The sequence below is a fragment of the Bactrocera oleae genome, chromosome 4, assembly GCF_042242935.1.
Source record: "Bactrocera oleae isolate idBacOlea1 chromosome 4, idBacOlea1, whole genome shotgun sequence".
NCBI lineage: Eukaryota > Metazoa > Arthropoda > Insecta > Diptera > Tephritidae > Bactrocera > Bactrocera oleae.
In genome coordinates, this window is record NC_091538.1 from 74849406 (window position 1) to 74866992 (window position 17587).

Consider the following 17587-nt stretch of genomic DNA (forward strand, 5'->3'; position numbering starts at 1 on the left):
ATCAGCTAAAACTAATCAAGTTAGATAAAGGGTTATGTATATATTAATGATCAGGATGATGAGACGAGTTGATGTCCGAGCGACTGTATGTTTGTCCGTCCGTCTATCAGTCCATCTGTGCAAGCGATAACTTGAGTAAAACTAAAATATCTTAATGAAACTTGGTACACGTGTTGAGCGCAATTGGACTAAACCCACTCCCACTTCCCATAAAGCACAACTTAAAATTCCATATGATTCTTTCACTTTCCAGTACATAAATCAAGCATCAATGAATATGATCGGATACAACTTTGCACATATAGGGCCTTTAAGGTATGCCATCTCGAGTTTAAAAATTGTCAAATCGGACCATAACTCGTTAAGTCCCCACATACCGAATATGTGGACCTCAGTGCGTGTGGTTGACTTTTTGCCAAAAATAACGGTAAATCTGTGATATATGTTATTAAAATTCAGGGAAAATATTTCTTTGATAATAATATACCCTTTTGTCGAAAATGGGTTGAATCGGGTCATTACTGCCCTTAGCCCCCATATACATAATACAAAGATTTTCGAACTTCCAGTTGACTTTATACCACATATATTGGCCAATGAAATTGAGAGAGCATCTTTTTCTAATAACAGTGCATCTTTGTGCATAAAATGAATAAAATCGAGAGAAAAATTGTCTTAGTCCCATATAACTCATATTCAGGATTTTGAAACATCCGGCTGACTTTACTCCTTATGTATGTTTATATTTATAAAATTGCTTGAAAATAAGTTCTCAAGTATACCTGAGCAATGTCAAAAGTTAATGAAAACAACCCTTACATTTCAACACCTAAGTACGTTGCAAGAGTATAAAAAGTTTAGTTACACCCGAACTTAGTCCTTCCTTACTTGTTCCTCATACTATTGGAAACTGTTGAAAAAAGACAGAAAAATGTAAATGTACTGGCATACAAAAAAATTAGTAATAGAGCTGGGAAGCCAAACATAAATTAAATATGTATATATATTTATCTTATATATGGTAGTACCCAAGTTAAAAAAATGCTATAGAAATTAAACGAATACTGTACTTACTTTATGTATTAAATACTTTTATTTTTTTCCTAACACTTAACACTAACCAACTCTCTAACCAACTCTTTGCTGATTTAGATTTTCTTTACTGGTTATGTCTGTTTATGTAGAACGAAATTTGGGTCATATAGATATTCATATGTATGTGTGTATTTTTTAACCAGATTTTTAACTTTGATTCGGGCGATTTGGGAAAATTCATATTTAAACATCCGCACATTTTTTAATTACTTTAGTTCAAACTTTAAGTACAAGTACATATGTACACAATACAGCAGATATTACCTACATACCTTATTCAACACTTCCGTGGCCAGGAAGTCATGATAGGCCTTTGGTTCAAAATAATGTTCAGTACGATGACGATGACAAGGTTGTGTACGCCCATTTCCATAAATATTTGAATTGAGTTCTGGTTCTGATACGTTAACATTCGCCAGACATGGTGTTCTCAGCATTTCTGATATTATTGATTCAATCATATGGCGAAGTCTTCTTTGTGAAATTTCGGAAAATTCAGTCAGCGTGTCCTCGTTGGTTTGGTTGTCATTTAACCCCACGGGGTGTTGATGAACTACGTGGTTATTCAGGATGCCAGGAAGATCTGAAGTATAAAATATTTAGAAAGTTAGTTTTCTAATCAGAATGTATCTTCATATATACCAAACGATTGCGTCTTATTATTTTTTTTTTAAAATTTCGATTATGAATGTGCGTTTTTTAAATACATTCTTAGTATATACATATACATTTTACAAAGGTTGTTTTACTAAACTATTTCCGATACGATTACTTTACCTAGTTTAACTTCAATAATGTAGACAACGTAAAAAACAGTTAGAGCAAAGACCAAATAGGCTCCTGTAATGAGACCCAAAGTAAAGTCCATTATATTGTTCTTCTTCTCATGTGGTCTGTCATACAATAATGCCGTGCTGCGAGGATTATTCAAATTCAACTGTTTGTTTATATTTATCCCTTGTTATAGTTTTAATTGCGTAAAGTTTATATTAAATACACACGCGGGAGCGTATATCTACATACATACATACATATGTATAAAAAGTTTATGAACTTTTGGGCTTAAGTAACAACAATAGTGCTGAATATAAATTTGTACGAAATAGAGAGAAATTTCTTTTGAATGTAGCAAAATTGTATTTAATTTTATACGGCTTATTAAAAGATAATATTATTTTGGCAGCTCAACGAAATTGGTGTTCCCGGTAGATTAACAATCACATATTCGTGTACATTGAAATGTCGTTCAGTGCGCTGAGCTTGACCATCACATGCATAGACTTTGGCTTCAAATGACGTCTTTCTCTTAAGAATTTTGCACGAACTAAATCAGGTACCAGATTAAAATTGGGTGAAGGTAAAAGTTAAAACCGTATCAGAACGCTCTATTGATTAAATTAATTAATTTTCTTACCAAATCGAAATGGATATAGTGTTATATACATATATCAAAATGATCAGACGAATTGATTTCCAGATACAAGATTGTATGTACTTGTACATTCATTTGTCTATACAAATTGGATCAGTTAAAAGCGTTGCTTGGAACGTTATTTTTTATCCTGTCAACTTTTTATATTTTTAAGAAGTAACTCAACCATTAGTTCCGAAAAATCTACGTTTTTTAATTGTTTTATATACTTGTAGGTAAATTAATTTTAAAAAAAGTAGAAGTGGAACATTTATAAACGATTATCTCAGGTCTTCGTAATTTGCGATTGGTTTCTAATTCTTAAGGTACGTAAATTGGGAGTTGATTCGTGTGGGGCCATTTGGTTTGTTTTTATTTAAATTTCGTTAATAATAATGAACAAGATTACAAAAAATAACTTGTTCAAGTTCTTTGAGGATTTAAAAAAACGCTGGCATATGTGCATTATATCAAGGGGTGATTACTTTGAAGGGCACAAAATAGATATTCATAAATAAATAAACATTAAATAAATACAAAATTCGCGATACTTTTTGAACAAACCTCGTATGTCACTTCTAAATAATTCGATATACATCCATATATTCATAGGCATATAGTATTTGAAGTTCCTATGTTCCTAGCAATTTTCTCAATTTCTTTTTATACTCTCGCAACCTGTTGCTACACAGTATAATAGTTTTGTTCACCTAACGGTTGTTTGTATCACCTAAAACTAATCGAGTTAGATATAGGGTTATATATATAAATGATCAGGATGAAGAGACGAGTTGAAATCCGGGTGACTGTCTGTCCGTCTGTCCGTCCGTGCAAGCTGTAACTTGAGTAAAAATTAACATATCTTTATGAAACTTAGTAGACATGTTTCTTGGTACCGTGAGACGGTTGGTATTGCAGATGGGCGTAATTGGACCACTGCCACGCCCACAAAACGCAATTAATCCAAAACAAATAAATTGCCATAACTAAGCTCCCCAATAAGATACAAGACTGTTATTTGGTACACAGGATCACATTAGGGAGGGGCATCTGCAGTTAAAATTTTTTTTAAAGTGGGCGTGGTCCCGCCTCTAATAGGTTTAATGGGCATATCTCCTAGACCGCTAATGCTATAATAACAAAATTCACTGAAAGCAAATGTTTTTAGCACTTCTATTGACGGTGTGAAAATAGTTGAAATCGGGTGGCAACTCCGCCCACTCCCCATATAACGGTACTGTTAAAAACTACTAAAAGCGCGATAAATCAAGCACTAAACACGCCAGAGACATTAAATTTTATCTCTGGGATGGTATGAGATGACTTTATAGGAACCGCGTTCAAAATTAGACAGTGGGCGTGGCACAGCCCACTTTTAGGTGAAAACCCATATCTTGGGATCTGCTTAACCGATTTCAAACAAATTCGGTGCACTATTTTAAATTTCATCTGATTCTTTCACTTTCCACTATGCATATCAAGCAGCAATGATTATATCGGGTTAAAACTTTGCGTGAATAATACGTATGCCACCTTGTGACCAAAAATTGTCTAAATCGGACCAAAACTGTTCAAGCCCCTAAGTACTAAATATGTGGACCCCAGTGCCTATAGTTGACCTACACCGAAAATATCAGCCAATCCACAAAGAAATCTCAAACGAGTACACCATTTGACTTTGCGAGAGTATAAAATGTTCGGTTACATCCGAACTTAGCCCTTCCTTACTTGTTTGTCTTGTTATTGTTATTTTACCGATGCAATTTTCTTATTTATTCATTAAAAACATTCCGTGATTCTGATTTATACGTCTATGTATTATATTGCAATACGATTATAGAGTTTTGACATATCTTACTTAATGCTTATGTGTAATTACACACTTGTGAATATTAGTGTTTTACGTATTGTACAAAGTACACGCCTATATTAAATAAAGCGGTGTTAAAGTTCAGTAACTAGAAGTGATCTAGTGAGCTTATTATTATTATTATTTGTTATAATGGCCTTGAGAAGAAATTTTTAATTTTCTTGAAAAGTTCTTTAATAAAAGAATTTCAAGGACAAGTATGAAATACTGTATACAATTATGCTGTACATAAACCTACATACGTTCAGTTCTGAAAATAAGAGCAAAAGTTTGTATATCGTGTACTTATTACTGCTCAAAAGTGTAAAAGGCATATTCGTTTGAGATTTTTTTTATATATTTTGCCTGATTTTCTTAGTGGAATGTGAAAGAATCAGCTGGAATTTAAAATGGTGTTATATGAGATTTTCACGTGGTTGTAATCCGATTTCGCCCATTTTTGCACTATAACATTTCCCACTATAAATATGAGAAGAATGTTATGTACCGAATTTGGTTAAGCAGCGTCTCTGGCGTATTTAGTGCTTGATTTATCGCGCTTTTAGTAGATTTTAACAGTACCGTTATATGGGGTGTGGGCGGGGTTGTCACCCGATTTCACCCATTTTCACAATGTCGATAGAGGTGCTAAAAACAATGCACATTAAACTTGTTATGCGGCGGGACCACGCCCACTTTTTAAACGAGTTTTTAACTGCAAATGCCCCTCCCTAATATAATCCTGTATACCAAATAGCAGTCTTGTACCTTATTTTGGAGCTTAGTTATGGCAATTTATTTGTTTTGGATTAAAAGTGGGCGTGGTCCCGCCTCTAATAGGTTTAATGTGCATATCTCCTAAACCGCTAATGCTATAATAACAAAAATCACTGAAAGCAAATTTTTTAAGACCTCTACCTACAGTGTGAAAATAGTTGAAATCGGGTGGCAACTCCGCCCACTCCCCATATAACGGTACTGTTAAAACCTACTAAAAGCGCGATAAATCAAGCACTAAACACGCCAGAGACATTAAATTTTATCTCTGGGATGATATGAGATGACTTTATAGGAACCGCGTTCAAAATTAGACAGTGGGCGTGGCACAGCCCACTTTTAGGTGAAAACCCATATCTTGGGATCTGCTTAACCGATTTCAACCAAATTCGGTGCGTAACGTTCTTTTCATATTTCTATGTTATATTGCGAAAATGGGCTAAATCGGACTACAACCACGCCTATTTCCCATATAACACCATTTTCAATTCCATCTGATTCTTTCACTTTCCACTATGCATATCAAGCAACAATGATTATATCGGGGTAAAACTTTGCGTGAATAATAAACGTATTATGTATGTATGCCACCTTGTGACCAAAAATTGTCTAAATCGAACCAAAACTGTTCAAGCCCCTAAGTACTATATATGTGGACCCCAGTGCCTATAGTTGACCTTCTACCGAAAATATCAGCCAATCCACAAAGAAATCTCAAACGAGTATACCATTTGACTTTGCGAGAGTATAAAATGTTCGGTTACATCCCAACTTAGCCCTTCCTTACTTGTTATATATATATAACCCTATATCTAACTCGATTAGTTTTAGGTGATTCAAACAACCTATTATACTCTGTAGCAACATGTTGCGAGAGTACAAAATAAACGTGTTACAGTTTAATTCATGTTCAATTATAACTAAAAAGTTATATTATTTAAACGTAACAAGGAAAATTTTTAGGGAAAAACGATCTAAACAAACTATAAATAGTGGATAGTACTTATTTTTACTACTTAAACCATATTGTTCTATTATTTCACACATGGATAATATTAAACCGGTAAATTGGTGTGTTCATTCACCAATATAATTTAGCTTATGATAGTCAAAAAATGCTGAAGAGTAAGTTTTACCTTCTCTAAATATATACAGGTACATACCTACGTACATCATACGTACAGGTGTATTTTGCTGAGTTCATATTATTAATGCCTATTAATATGAAACATTTTCCAATAATATTCATATACTCGTGAGTAGTGAATAAGAAAGCAGAGTATGAGTGTGCAATTGTTGTTTGGTGTTTGGGGGTTCACAATTTACCAACATCACAATTAGAGAGATTGGCCTTTGAGTATTATTTCAATATACAGTAATACCCCGACTAACGACACTTCGTTTTACACGAATTCGGAGATACGCTGTGAAAGATTCTCAATCTTTGCATCGCACAGATGGAAACATTGCTACATTCATGGTGTGATAATCAAGTACGAGTGAAAAATTGTACTGTTACTCAAAATACAAAGTGCTTTTAAGCAAAGCAGATTTTCGAAAAACTTAAACAAGAAGCTGGGTAAGTGGCTAAAAATTAAGTGTTTAAAGCTAGAAACGGCTAGTTCAGCCGATTTAAGAGTCGTTATAATTAGCATAGCATCGCAGAGAGTGGAAAGAAAGAAAAATAAGCTCTCTTTATCCAGAAAAACTCAAAACAATGATAGACGAAGGTGGCTACACTAGCCAAACCATTTTTAACGTAGATGAAATCGGTATTTTTGGAAAAAAATACCTAAAAGAAGTTTTATTGCGCCAAGGATTAACAGTGATGGTTCGTGCGAAAATTGAAACCTCTCTTAGTTTATCGCTCAGAAAATCCAAGAGTCTTAAAATATAAATCTAAAGCTGGGTTGCCTGTCATTTGGAAGTCTAATCCGATAGCATCGGTGACAACTTCTCCTTTTGAAGCCTGATTTGGTCTTCATTTTATTCCTGAAGGCGAATGTTACTGTCAATTAAAAGAAATCTCAATTAAAGTGATGCTGCTAGTTGACAATGCACCAGGTCATCCTCCAGCAACTCTTATTAATTTCGATCCACGAGTGGAAGTTGAATTTTTGCCACCAAAAATTACCAGCTTCCTTCAACCAATGAACCATTTAAAGCTTACTACACACCCAGGGAGAATCAGTTTCAGATCCTGAACATATCGATAGCATAGTAGGGGAAGTGGTCGATATTGCCAAACAATTAAATTTAGAGGTCGATTATGATGACGTTCAGGAATTGCTAGATTCACACAATTAGGAGCTAACAATTGACGAGCTTATAGAAATGCGTAAGCATGAGTAAGACATTGAACAAACTGATTCGGTAGATCCAGTTGAATCGGGAAATCAAATGACAATTGCAAACTTATCAGAAGAACTCAATTCAATTGAAAAGGGGTTAAAAATTTTAGAAAAAATAGATTCTAATGAAGAACGTGATTCTACTACAAAACGGGGAATAAAAAAATTTCTGGTATGCTACGAGGAAGAAGAAGAAAATCTCGCCAGGAAACATTGCTGGAATATATAATATAAAGCCTTCGACATCAAAAAAACTTTGATTCAGGTTACTTTATTCATTGTAATGTAAATTGTTTTACTATCTTACACTTCATTAAACATTTTTCTTCTAGATTATTGTTTTCTTTAATCTTTGGTCCCTATTAAACACACTTTATTTGTACTTATATGGAAAGTTGAACACCGACTTACGCCAAGGTGTTAATGATACTATTAGCATTGCCAGAAACTTTGAGCATCGACTAGATGCATACTTATGCAAAGGATAATTATCATTGCATCTTAATAATAATATTGTATGTCACTATTAAACATCAATGATTTTCACCAGAGATCCATATTTTTTACGCTCCTATGTATAAAAAAGTAAATAATGTAAGTATTGTTACATATACCTATACTATACTAATATGTCATACATATGTACATACATATGTCAGCGATATAATAAGTAAGCGATAACAAACGAACGAAGTTCAGTAGTGGCCAAATAACGTATAGCCTTGTGTGTATGGGGCTTTTCGTTATCTTCAAAAGATAAACAAGTTTAGCTTTGTTTACGAAATTGTTTTAATTTGGATTAACTTCAAAAATTTTAATTTTAGGTTGACACCAAACTTTTAGTATATTTTTGCGTTGTTTTACGCAATTCTGAATACTTTGCACTTTATATATGTATATATTTTCTTCCAAAAATGTTCATTAATTTTTTCGAAGTCGCTCATCTTTAGCTCAAAATTAAAATCTTAATTAGGTTATCATTCATTGATAAATATAAGCAGTATATTCTTAAACTTTAGTTATTCAAAATCAAACCCAACCACGTTTACTTTGATATGTTATTTAAACAACTCGACGCGCGCAACTCATCTGAAAAGAAATGACACTTTGCACAGGTGCTGACATCGGCCCTAGTGATTGTTCGGTTGTTTTCTGTGGTGAGTTTGTTGTTGTATGTGCTATTGAGTTGAAATATTCATATTTCATGTTTTACTGATAGTAACATTTCTATTTTTTTGTATTTTCATATTGTTGTTGTGTGAGCTTATGAGCTTTATCAGTAAACTTTCTATACGATTGTTATTATATTTTGCTCTTCATCCACGTTGAGGAGCGTTTATATTATTTCTGAAAGATAAAAGATTCTACTCAAAAAATCATTCTACTATGTGATTTAAAGTACATATTTAGTAACCGGTTCTCTATATATACTATACGAGCTGTCTCAATGTTTAGCTTAGGGTATTTTTATATAAATCATTACATAATTATTTCTATGTATTCATACGCATGTATGTATGTACATATGTGTCTTATCATAACATATCCATATGTATCTTTTCATAATATTCGCACCAAAAAGCTATCACCAAACATTCATTGGTGAACGATTATAAAAGAAGTATATTATAGTATATATTCTCGGCACACATAATATACTTGTATGTATGATTTTATGTACGAGCATACGAGTAAATGCATAAATACGGTACATGCGGTGTGTACATACGAGTAGGTATATACTACTGTATGTTATGGATGTGGATGTTATAGATGTGGATGTGTTCTTTATAGAGTTCAAAATCTTTTAATTATTGAAAAACAGATATAAGCTAAGCTGTATAAGGTCATGGAATGACTTTAGAATATTTTATAAGCTGACGGTTTCACCTATAGGCTTCACATTGTATATACAATTATTGAAAGATCCGAATATACAATGTTTCGTTGTGCCCGAACTAAGTTCTTTCTTACCTGGTTTGAGTCTTTATTACTTTACTTGTAAACAAGGTTCTGGTATAATCGATCAAAACTCGCTAAACTAGGGAAATAGCTTTAAAATCATAAAATATTTCGGCACGTTTGCCTAACTTATAACGATAAACGGTTGTTGAAAATTAGAAACCGTGAATGGATTCTAATTATATTTGATATTTCATTGAATTTATTAAAATGAGAAAGATAAAATGTATGATTTAAGTAAAAATTTAAAGATTTGCGAAGCATATCAAGTGTAATACAATCTACCTGTTAAAATTCAGAACAAAAAATGGGCATACTGTTATGTAACAGATATATTCTGGATGCTGAGTTTATTTCTTCTTTTTTTATGAACTATTTTGATAATATTAACACTAAACCTACAAGAGCGGTCAAATAACCGCTTTTGAGACTTTAATTAAAATTGTTTCATTCCAAATTTTTATTTTTCTTGAACTTACTGCACGCCTTTTTTTATAATATATAAATTACCACTTAGTGAATTTGTTGTTCTCAAACTCACTGAACCATTTATAGAGTGAAATATATAAAGAAATATAACCTCCGATAATTTTTTTACGAGCACATCTTTAGCAACAAAACTTTTATCAAAAAGAACTACCTTAGTAGGAACTATTCGGGCGAATAAGAGGGAATTACCCAAACCTGCAAAGGAAAGAAAGACAAAATGTCACGTTTTTCAACGCAGATTTACAAATCAAATATTTATACTCTAACAATTTACAAAAGCAAACCGAACAAACAAGTTCTCTTACTAAGTTCGAAGCATAAATATGTAAAAATTTAAGAAACAGGTAAATATAAAAAGTACAGCACAAAATCTAAATCTAATAGATGGCTTGTCCAGGTATTTTACAACATTCTGAATTTAGCTGCTATAAATGCTTGGATTTTATATAAGCAAACCACGCGACAAGAATTTTTATAATGGCAGAGGAACTTTCCACCGAATACCGCGATATACATGAACAACGAAAAACGTGTCAAATTGGATATTGCAAAAAAAAAATAAAACCATAAACATTTGTTCTACATGTAAAAAATATGTTTTTGGAAAATGTTTACGGGAGAGACCCTCCATCTGTAAAAAGTGCGACAACGAATAAATTTTATTTTAGTTTGAAAAAGGATTCTATGTAAATGACTGAAGTAACATAAAATTTTTCATTTTCGAGCCTTCTTTCTAAAAATGTACTCCTAAAGCCTGAAAAATAAATGTTTTTTAATTATTATATGATAATTATTTTGTGTTTATTGTTTATGCTAAATTCTGTATTAATTACAATCAACTGGAAAAGACTAGGTTAAAATAGGTATATATTATATAATATGGCTGTAGGTTTAGTGTTAATTAAGTTATAATATGTTACGTTTTATTGTAGACCGAGGTGAAAAAGAGCACTGGAGTTAGCAGTGCCGAGAATTTGGAGGCAAACAGGTGATCATCTTTCAAATATTTGAAGAATTTTTTCCAAAGCTTTTAGTGGCGAAAATAAAAGCTGGAATCTTTTAAGGCTCTCAAATAAAAAGTAATGGATTATGATGATTTTTCGAAGTTACTTAGCAATGAGGAAAAAAACAGTTTTAATGTAGTAGTGTATGGTTTCATTGAAAACCATAGAGATGACAATTATGACGAGCTGATCATTGACAAGTTTACGAATTTCTCCATCATAGGATGTAGAACGTCTCTAAGGATGCACATGTTAAACTCTCATAATTATTCAATGTTGCGGTGGCGTTGTTATTATCCATTCTCACACTGTACGATCACGTGATAGAGGAAATAATTTTCACCAACTTTATTATAGTAAACTATAGTAGTTTTAGTTTATGAGATATGTACACAATACCTATTTAGAGGAGGGGCTACACATACAAGTACTTTTAAAAAAATGTTGCGAATATGCCCTTTCTAAGAAGGATCCTCTGTTTCGATCTCCGAATTTGAGTTTCTAGCTTGAATAATGACATAGTTTTAGCACTGTATAGTTGACGGCATTTTATGGTCAATGGTCTAATTGGCTCATCTGTAATATCAACTTCCTCAGTGCCAAGGAAGGGCAAGGAAGATTTTTTTGGACCTAAAATCACAGATAAGAATAAGTCAATGATTTATAATTATAGTTTTTTATTTATTTTATTTAAAGTTTATTTAAGTACAAAAACAGTTTTTCGGAAAAATGTGGGACATCCCGAAAATTGAGATTCGAATTCAGCTTATTAGCTATACCTAAACAGGAGTAATGCGAAAATAAAACTGTATTTCTCACATCTTAAGTATTTTAAATTGCTCGATTTACATATATATATTGCTCAAAATAACTAAATACTGACAGTTTAAATGAAATAAATTTTTAAAACACATTCAATTTTTTTCCAACTATTACAGGCAATGTTTCCCATAAAACCTTTTTTTTCAACCCTATAAAAACTAATTTTCGAGTAATTTTATTCATTATGTATAACTCTGTGTGTCAATAGATTGGGAAGTATATAAAGGTGATAAGGTAATAGAATATGGTTAAATTTGCAGTTATAATATTAAATATAATTCAACATTGTTTACGTAATATAATTACACCTAACCTTAAACGGTAGTTTGATTTCAGAAAAAACCGTGAAAAAAAGACATTGATCGTTTTCATAAGTTTGTGCTATTTACAATTGCTACGAACACTAAACTTTCTTGTATCCACAAAAGGGGAATTCCCCTAGATTTATGATATGAATTTTAGCAAAAATTAAATCTGACAAATAAAGGTTAAGCCCAAACAATTCTGAATCGTGGTAAATGAAATAAAATCGTGTAAAAACTAAAAAAAAATTATTTTTAAACCGTGTTGAATCAAAACCGTGTAAAAAAGATCGTTTAAAAACAGAATTAGGTGTACTCCTACTCACAATTTTCACTATTTGTTAATTGAGTGATTCGTATTTGGTCCTGCGAACTGCCCAATAGCTTAGCCACCATTTCCGCCACATATTCGCGTATTTTCGTTTTTTGATCTGGAGTAATAACAAAGGAATTTGCTCCTACTTGGCTTACGCTTTCGAAATCTGTAAAAATGTATGCAAATTCGTCAAAACTAAAAAGATTAAGATGCACATCCATATACATATGTATACATTTCATCGTTGTCATATCACATACGTTAAGTGGTTTTACAATTATATCAAATAAAACTTACATGTGGAACCTTCATTATAATCTTTTATCGGTATGTAAATTTCACTACGTGCTCGCATTGGATACACATATTTTTGGTGGTTGAAGAACATTTGTTCTGCTATCCAAGACTGTGTGTGTGTAAGCGAGTCCTTCGAAGAGTGGCATATTTGACATTCCCGCTGACCGGATTTTGGAACTAAATTTGAACATTTGGTAGCGTGACAGATTCTTTTGTTGCATACGAAGCACGTGATAAAGCTAATGCACATTGGAAAAAGTTAAACAAAAATTATGGTCCATAAAAATTTTTGCAAACATTCCGTAGAATAGCATACCTTTTAGGATCAATAATATTGATTGGACAGGAGCAAACATTACAAATGTTATCAACCACAGCTTCCTTTTTAGTGATTCGTCCTTCACCAATTTTACTAAAATATGTATATATGTATGTTTTTAATTGAGAGATAGTTAAAGTAAATATAAATAATAAAAATGTAAACTATAAGGAACTAATTATTTTACGGCTTGGTAACATTGAACAAAAAGAACATTGAATAACTGAGTTTGGTTTACCTAACGTTTGTTTGTAACACCTAAAACTAATCGAGATACAAGTATATGTATGTATGGTTAAGGTGACGATAACACTCCCCACGTAACGGTTATGTACAAAACTGTAAATGTGTAATAATCACAATACGACTTATATTCGTATGGACCGATACGAATATAAGTCGTATAAAGTCAATCAGAAGTGGAAAATCTTTATATTAGGTATATGGTACATGGTACACAAAAGCATGCTGTTAACATACATAAAAAAATTCTTTCCGAATTTCAATACCAGATTTTTCGGTAAATAGTGAGCTGGGGTTAACATTTTCGGTAAATGGGGGCTTGAAAAGTTATTATCTGATTCCGATATTTTTAGACGTGAGACGGAATACCTTAAAGTCAATATTTGTGCTAGGTTTTGTTCCGATCATTGATGCTTGGTTTATAGATTGTACAGTGAAAAAATCTGATGAAATTTAAAATTCTATTATATGGGTAATAAGGATGTAGTCCGATTTGCACAATTTTATACTCTTGTAACATGTTGCTATAGAGTATAATAATTTTGTTCACTTGTATGTATCATCCAAAATTAATCGAGTTAGATATAGGGATATATATATTTAAATGACCAGGATGACGAGACGAGTTGAAGTCCGGGTGACTGTCTGTCTATCCGTCAGTCCGTCCGTCCGTGCAAGCTGCAACTTGAGTAAAAATTAATATATCTTGATGAAACTTGGTGGACATGTTCCTTGGCACCCTAAGAAGTTTGGTATTGTATAAGGGTGTAATCGGATCAGTGCCACGCCCACAGAACCCCCACGCTCCCCAATAACAGACAAGGCTGTTATTCATCACAACGAATTACACTGCGGAGGGACTTACACTTTCCAGTATAAGATACAAGTACCAAAGAATAAATCGGGACAGAACTTTGTACAAATAGTGCCTTTGAGCATCTCAAGACTCAAAATTGTCAAAATCGGACCATAACTGTGCAAGCCCCCAGTTACCGAATATAGGAACCTCAGTACCTGGTGCTAACTTTTTACTTTTGGTTGTAATAACGGTCATTCTGTGAGATATATTATTGGAATTCGGAGAGAGTCTCTTTCTGACAATAGAATGCCTATATGTCAAAAATGGATTGAATCGGGTCAATACTTCCCTTAGCGCCTATATACCTTATCGACATATTTTCGAAATTCCGGTTTACTTTATACCACATATATCGGCCAATATGTAAGCTATCTTAATAATATTAAGTGAGTGTATTTTTCTTATAATTTTGCATTTTTGTGCCTTAACGGAGTAAAATCGGGTGAAAACTTGCCCTAGCCCACATATAACTAATCACAGAATTTTCAAACATTTTTGTTTCTATTCCATATATGTTGGTGATGGTATGCGAGGTACCTTAATGAAACTCAGGGAGCATTTTATTTTGTTAATAATATGTAATAATGTCAACTCCCAAATACTCCATATATTGATTTTCGTTATTCTAACAAACCTTATGCCAAACATGTCGGTCAATGTGTGAATTATATAATATATTTATAAAATTCCTTGAAAATATGCTCTTTATAAAATTTAATGGACAAGTTTTCTTAAAAATTGTCGGGAATAAGAATGAAATCGGTCTAGACTTTGGTCCAAACTTTATATCCCTAATATAGTGAATTGCGATCCTCTGGTTGACGTTTTCACATCAACTCATTATATTAAATTTAGCTTCTTCATTTGAGTTTATATCCCATATATCTCATTTATATATAAAATATAGTAATAAAACTAAGCGAGTCTAAGACCTATATAATATAACATAATAATATACCAAATTTTCTTGTAATCTATTGACGATTTTGTCGAATAATTAATGCTGAATTCTTTTGCAAGAAGATATTGTTCGTACAATGACCTATGGTAAAAAAAAAGCAAAAATTGACAAAATGACGGCGTTGTTAAAAATAAAGTGGATTTTTACCAAAATTTTTGGTCAGTTTTAGCCTGTCAAAATTCGATATTTTATCAGAAAAGTGGTAAGTTAGTTTATGGAGGACTAGAGAAAAAAAATTAGATAGTGATCGAATCATTTGTCTCCGAGTATTCACTCAAGCAAATTTCCGTCCAAAGATACACTGATGGAATTTATTATATATTTTTTAAAGGTAAACCGTATCGAAATATGAAAAAACAAGTTTTTAAAAATGTCACTTCAGTGTCAAATGATATTAATTTCTAAGGTATCATATGGAAAAGTATTTAAAAACCACTAGAACCTAATAAGGGGAAGTATTATTATTTTGTTCGACTCATATTATGAGCTTTTGGAGTTTCTAAACTAAGAAACGAATGTTCATTTCATTTTATTACACAATATTCGATCGTTGTTAGATTGTAACTAAGAATTTAAATCACTTTCAAATACTTTATTATGGTTGAAGTAATATTAATATCAATATTAATTACATTTTTTATATTCCTTTTTTAATACATATGTTTGTAATGGTTGAGGTCTGATCGCTAGATTTTCTCAGCAACAATAAATACACTATTTGTAACAACACAATTTTAAAATAATCCGCTTATTTTTTAAATGCAGTCATCGACTCGAATCCATGAAAGGTAAGGTGTTATATAATATTATTATATTATATTATACAATACTTTTTCTCGAATATTAGTCGTTATACGTCGTTTCTTCGTGTAATGAAAACTCTTTCTAACGTAAAAATGTATGCGGGCGCTTGAATTTCGTTATATATCATACAATTTCCCTAATACATTGATACTTTTACTCATCTACAACTATACATTATGTACACCTTTAGCAAATGCCCGTTACATGCTGCCTTCGCTGCTGTTGTTGCAGCCGGAATTGAGTTAACCTTTCCTGTTCTAGACGCCACACTTGGTGTCGAAAGTGCCTCTGTCTTCTTGTCCATAGTTTTTAATTATTATGTAAATCTTCATAGTAGCTATCCTATTCATAGTTGAAGTCCTCTTCATATTCCCTCGAATTGTTATCGTCAGCTTCACTGCGTCCAAATACATTGACTCTACTGAGATCAGTAAAAGTTAGCTTCAACAAGACCACTTCAAATGCGCAAACAATGAAAAGAAACATCAGCACCGTCCAATTTACATTGTTAAGGGTTATTAGCTTTTCCCAGTTGCCGTTCAACGTTGATATTAGTACCATACTGCCAGAAGCGTGATATCGTTTCTCTGGAATGATTCTTCTTTTCTTTTTGTAGTATGGATAGTGGTGAACGTCTAAAACTGATTCCAGTTCTTGTGGATATTAACCTTCTCAAAATATTGCTTTTTTTCGACACCTTTTAAAAACATTTGTTGCAATATTATGTTTGTCTTTACAACTGATTCGTGTTTTTGAAAATAAATGCCCCAAACCGTTTGTAATATTATATTTCGCTTCTTTGCCTGAGCTGCACAGATAGTGACCGATTAGACCGACAAGCGCTGTTGTGGTGGCTTTTGTGGTTTGCTCTGTCATTTTACGATTTACACTCGCTTTCTTTAGGTGTTGACAACTGTTGTTATTGTCATATACTCGTATTATTGAAGAATATCAACATAAGAGTATTTAAAAACTTTCGCCCGTATGCACAAACACAATAAAATAGTTTGCACCCACATATATGCATATATATTGACCAGCAAAGTATCAATCAAGTCTGGGATATTTACTTCCTCATTTCTTCAAATTTTTTAATTTCATTTTAAGACTTTGAAGTAGCTGACTGAACAGGTCAGTATTCGATTTCCGCATACATAACATAATATACTCTTTGCGTATACATCTGATGGTCTGTTATTAAATGGTTGGTTAGTGCAATGTACGGTTTGTTTATAAACATACATACGGGTGCCTTTTTTTAACTATTTTTTTTTGCGATCCCATGGTGAAAGTTTGTTGGAAATATCAAAAAAAAAAAAATTCCCTGAAAGTTTGAGCTCTTAATATTAATATTAAGTACTAGACCAAGGCCTGTAAAGGTTTTCCATCTAAAATACACGTAAAACTTGTTTTTTTTTGTTAATTTTATAAATCATCGGCCTTTGATGGAATTATCTCACTCGTTATTAGGTATTTCTCAGAATTGAACGTTCTACCAAAGTCTCCATTGCGGTAAAGTTATAACTTGCTCCTGCGGGGTAGTATGGGTCCCCAAACCTAATTTTTCCATGAAATTTGCGTTTTTTTTGGATTTATCTCGTAAACAACACTAGCTACAGAAACAATACAAACTTGTAGGAAATTTATTTCCTACAAAAAAGTCTTTGACACCAAATCAATAATATTAATAACCTTTGAGATACAGAGATTTTAAGTTGAAGTTGTA

At 32.4% G+C, this 17587-nt stretch overlaps 1 protein-coding gene across 8 annotated transcripts in view; it reads right to left on the reverse strand.

Moving 5' to 3' along the window:
* Positions 1 to 17587, reverse strand: part of LOC138855670 (uncharacterized) — a 45849-nt gene that overhangs the window by 1438 nt on the left and 26824 nt on the right. For 5 of the 8 annotated variants that reach the window (XM_070108832.1, XM_070108828.1, XM_070108825.1 and 2 more), the window contains exons 3-6: positions 12992 to 13087; positions 12676 to 12914; positions 12389 to 12544; positions 1368 to 1678 (exon numbers count right to left, since the gene is read on the reverse strand). In XM_070108832.1, coding sequence (XP_069964933.1) covers positions 1368 to 1678; positions 12389 to 12544; positions 12676 to 12914; positions 12992 to 13087 — 802 coding nt within the window. Of the gene's footprint in view, positions 1 to 1367; positions 1679 to 9905; positions 10130 to 11204; positions 11569 to 12388; positions 12545 to 12675; positions 12915 to 12991; positions 13088 to 17587 lie in introns of those variants that run through there. The other 3 variants (XM_070108831.1, XM_070108829.1, XM_070108830.1) reach the window with 3 other exon arrangements.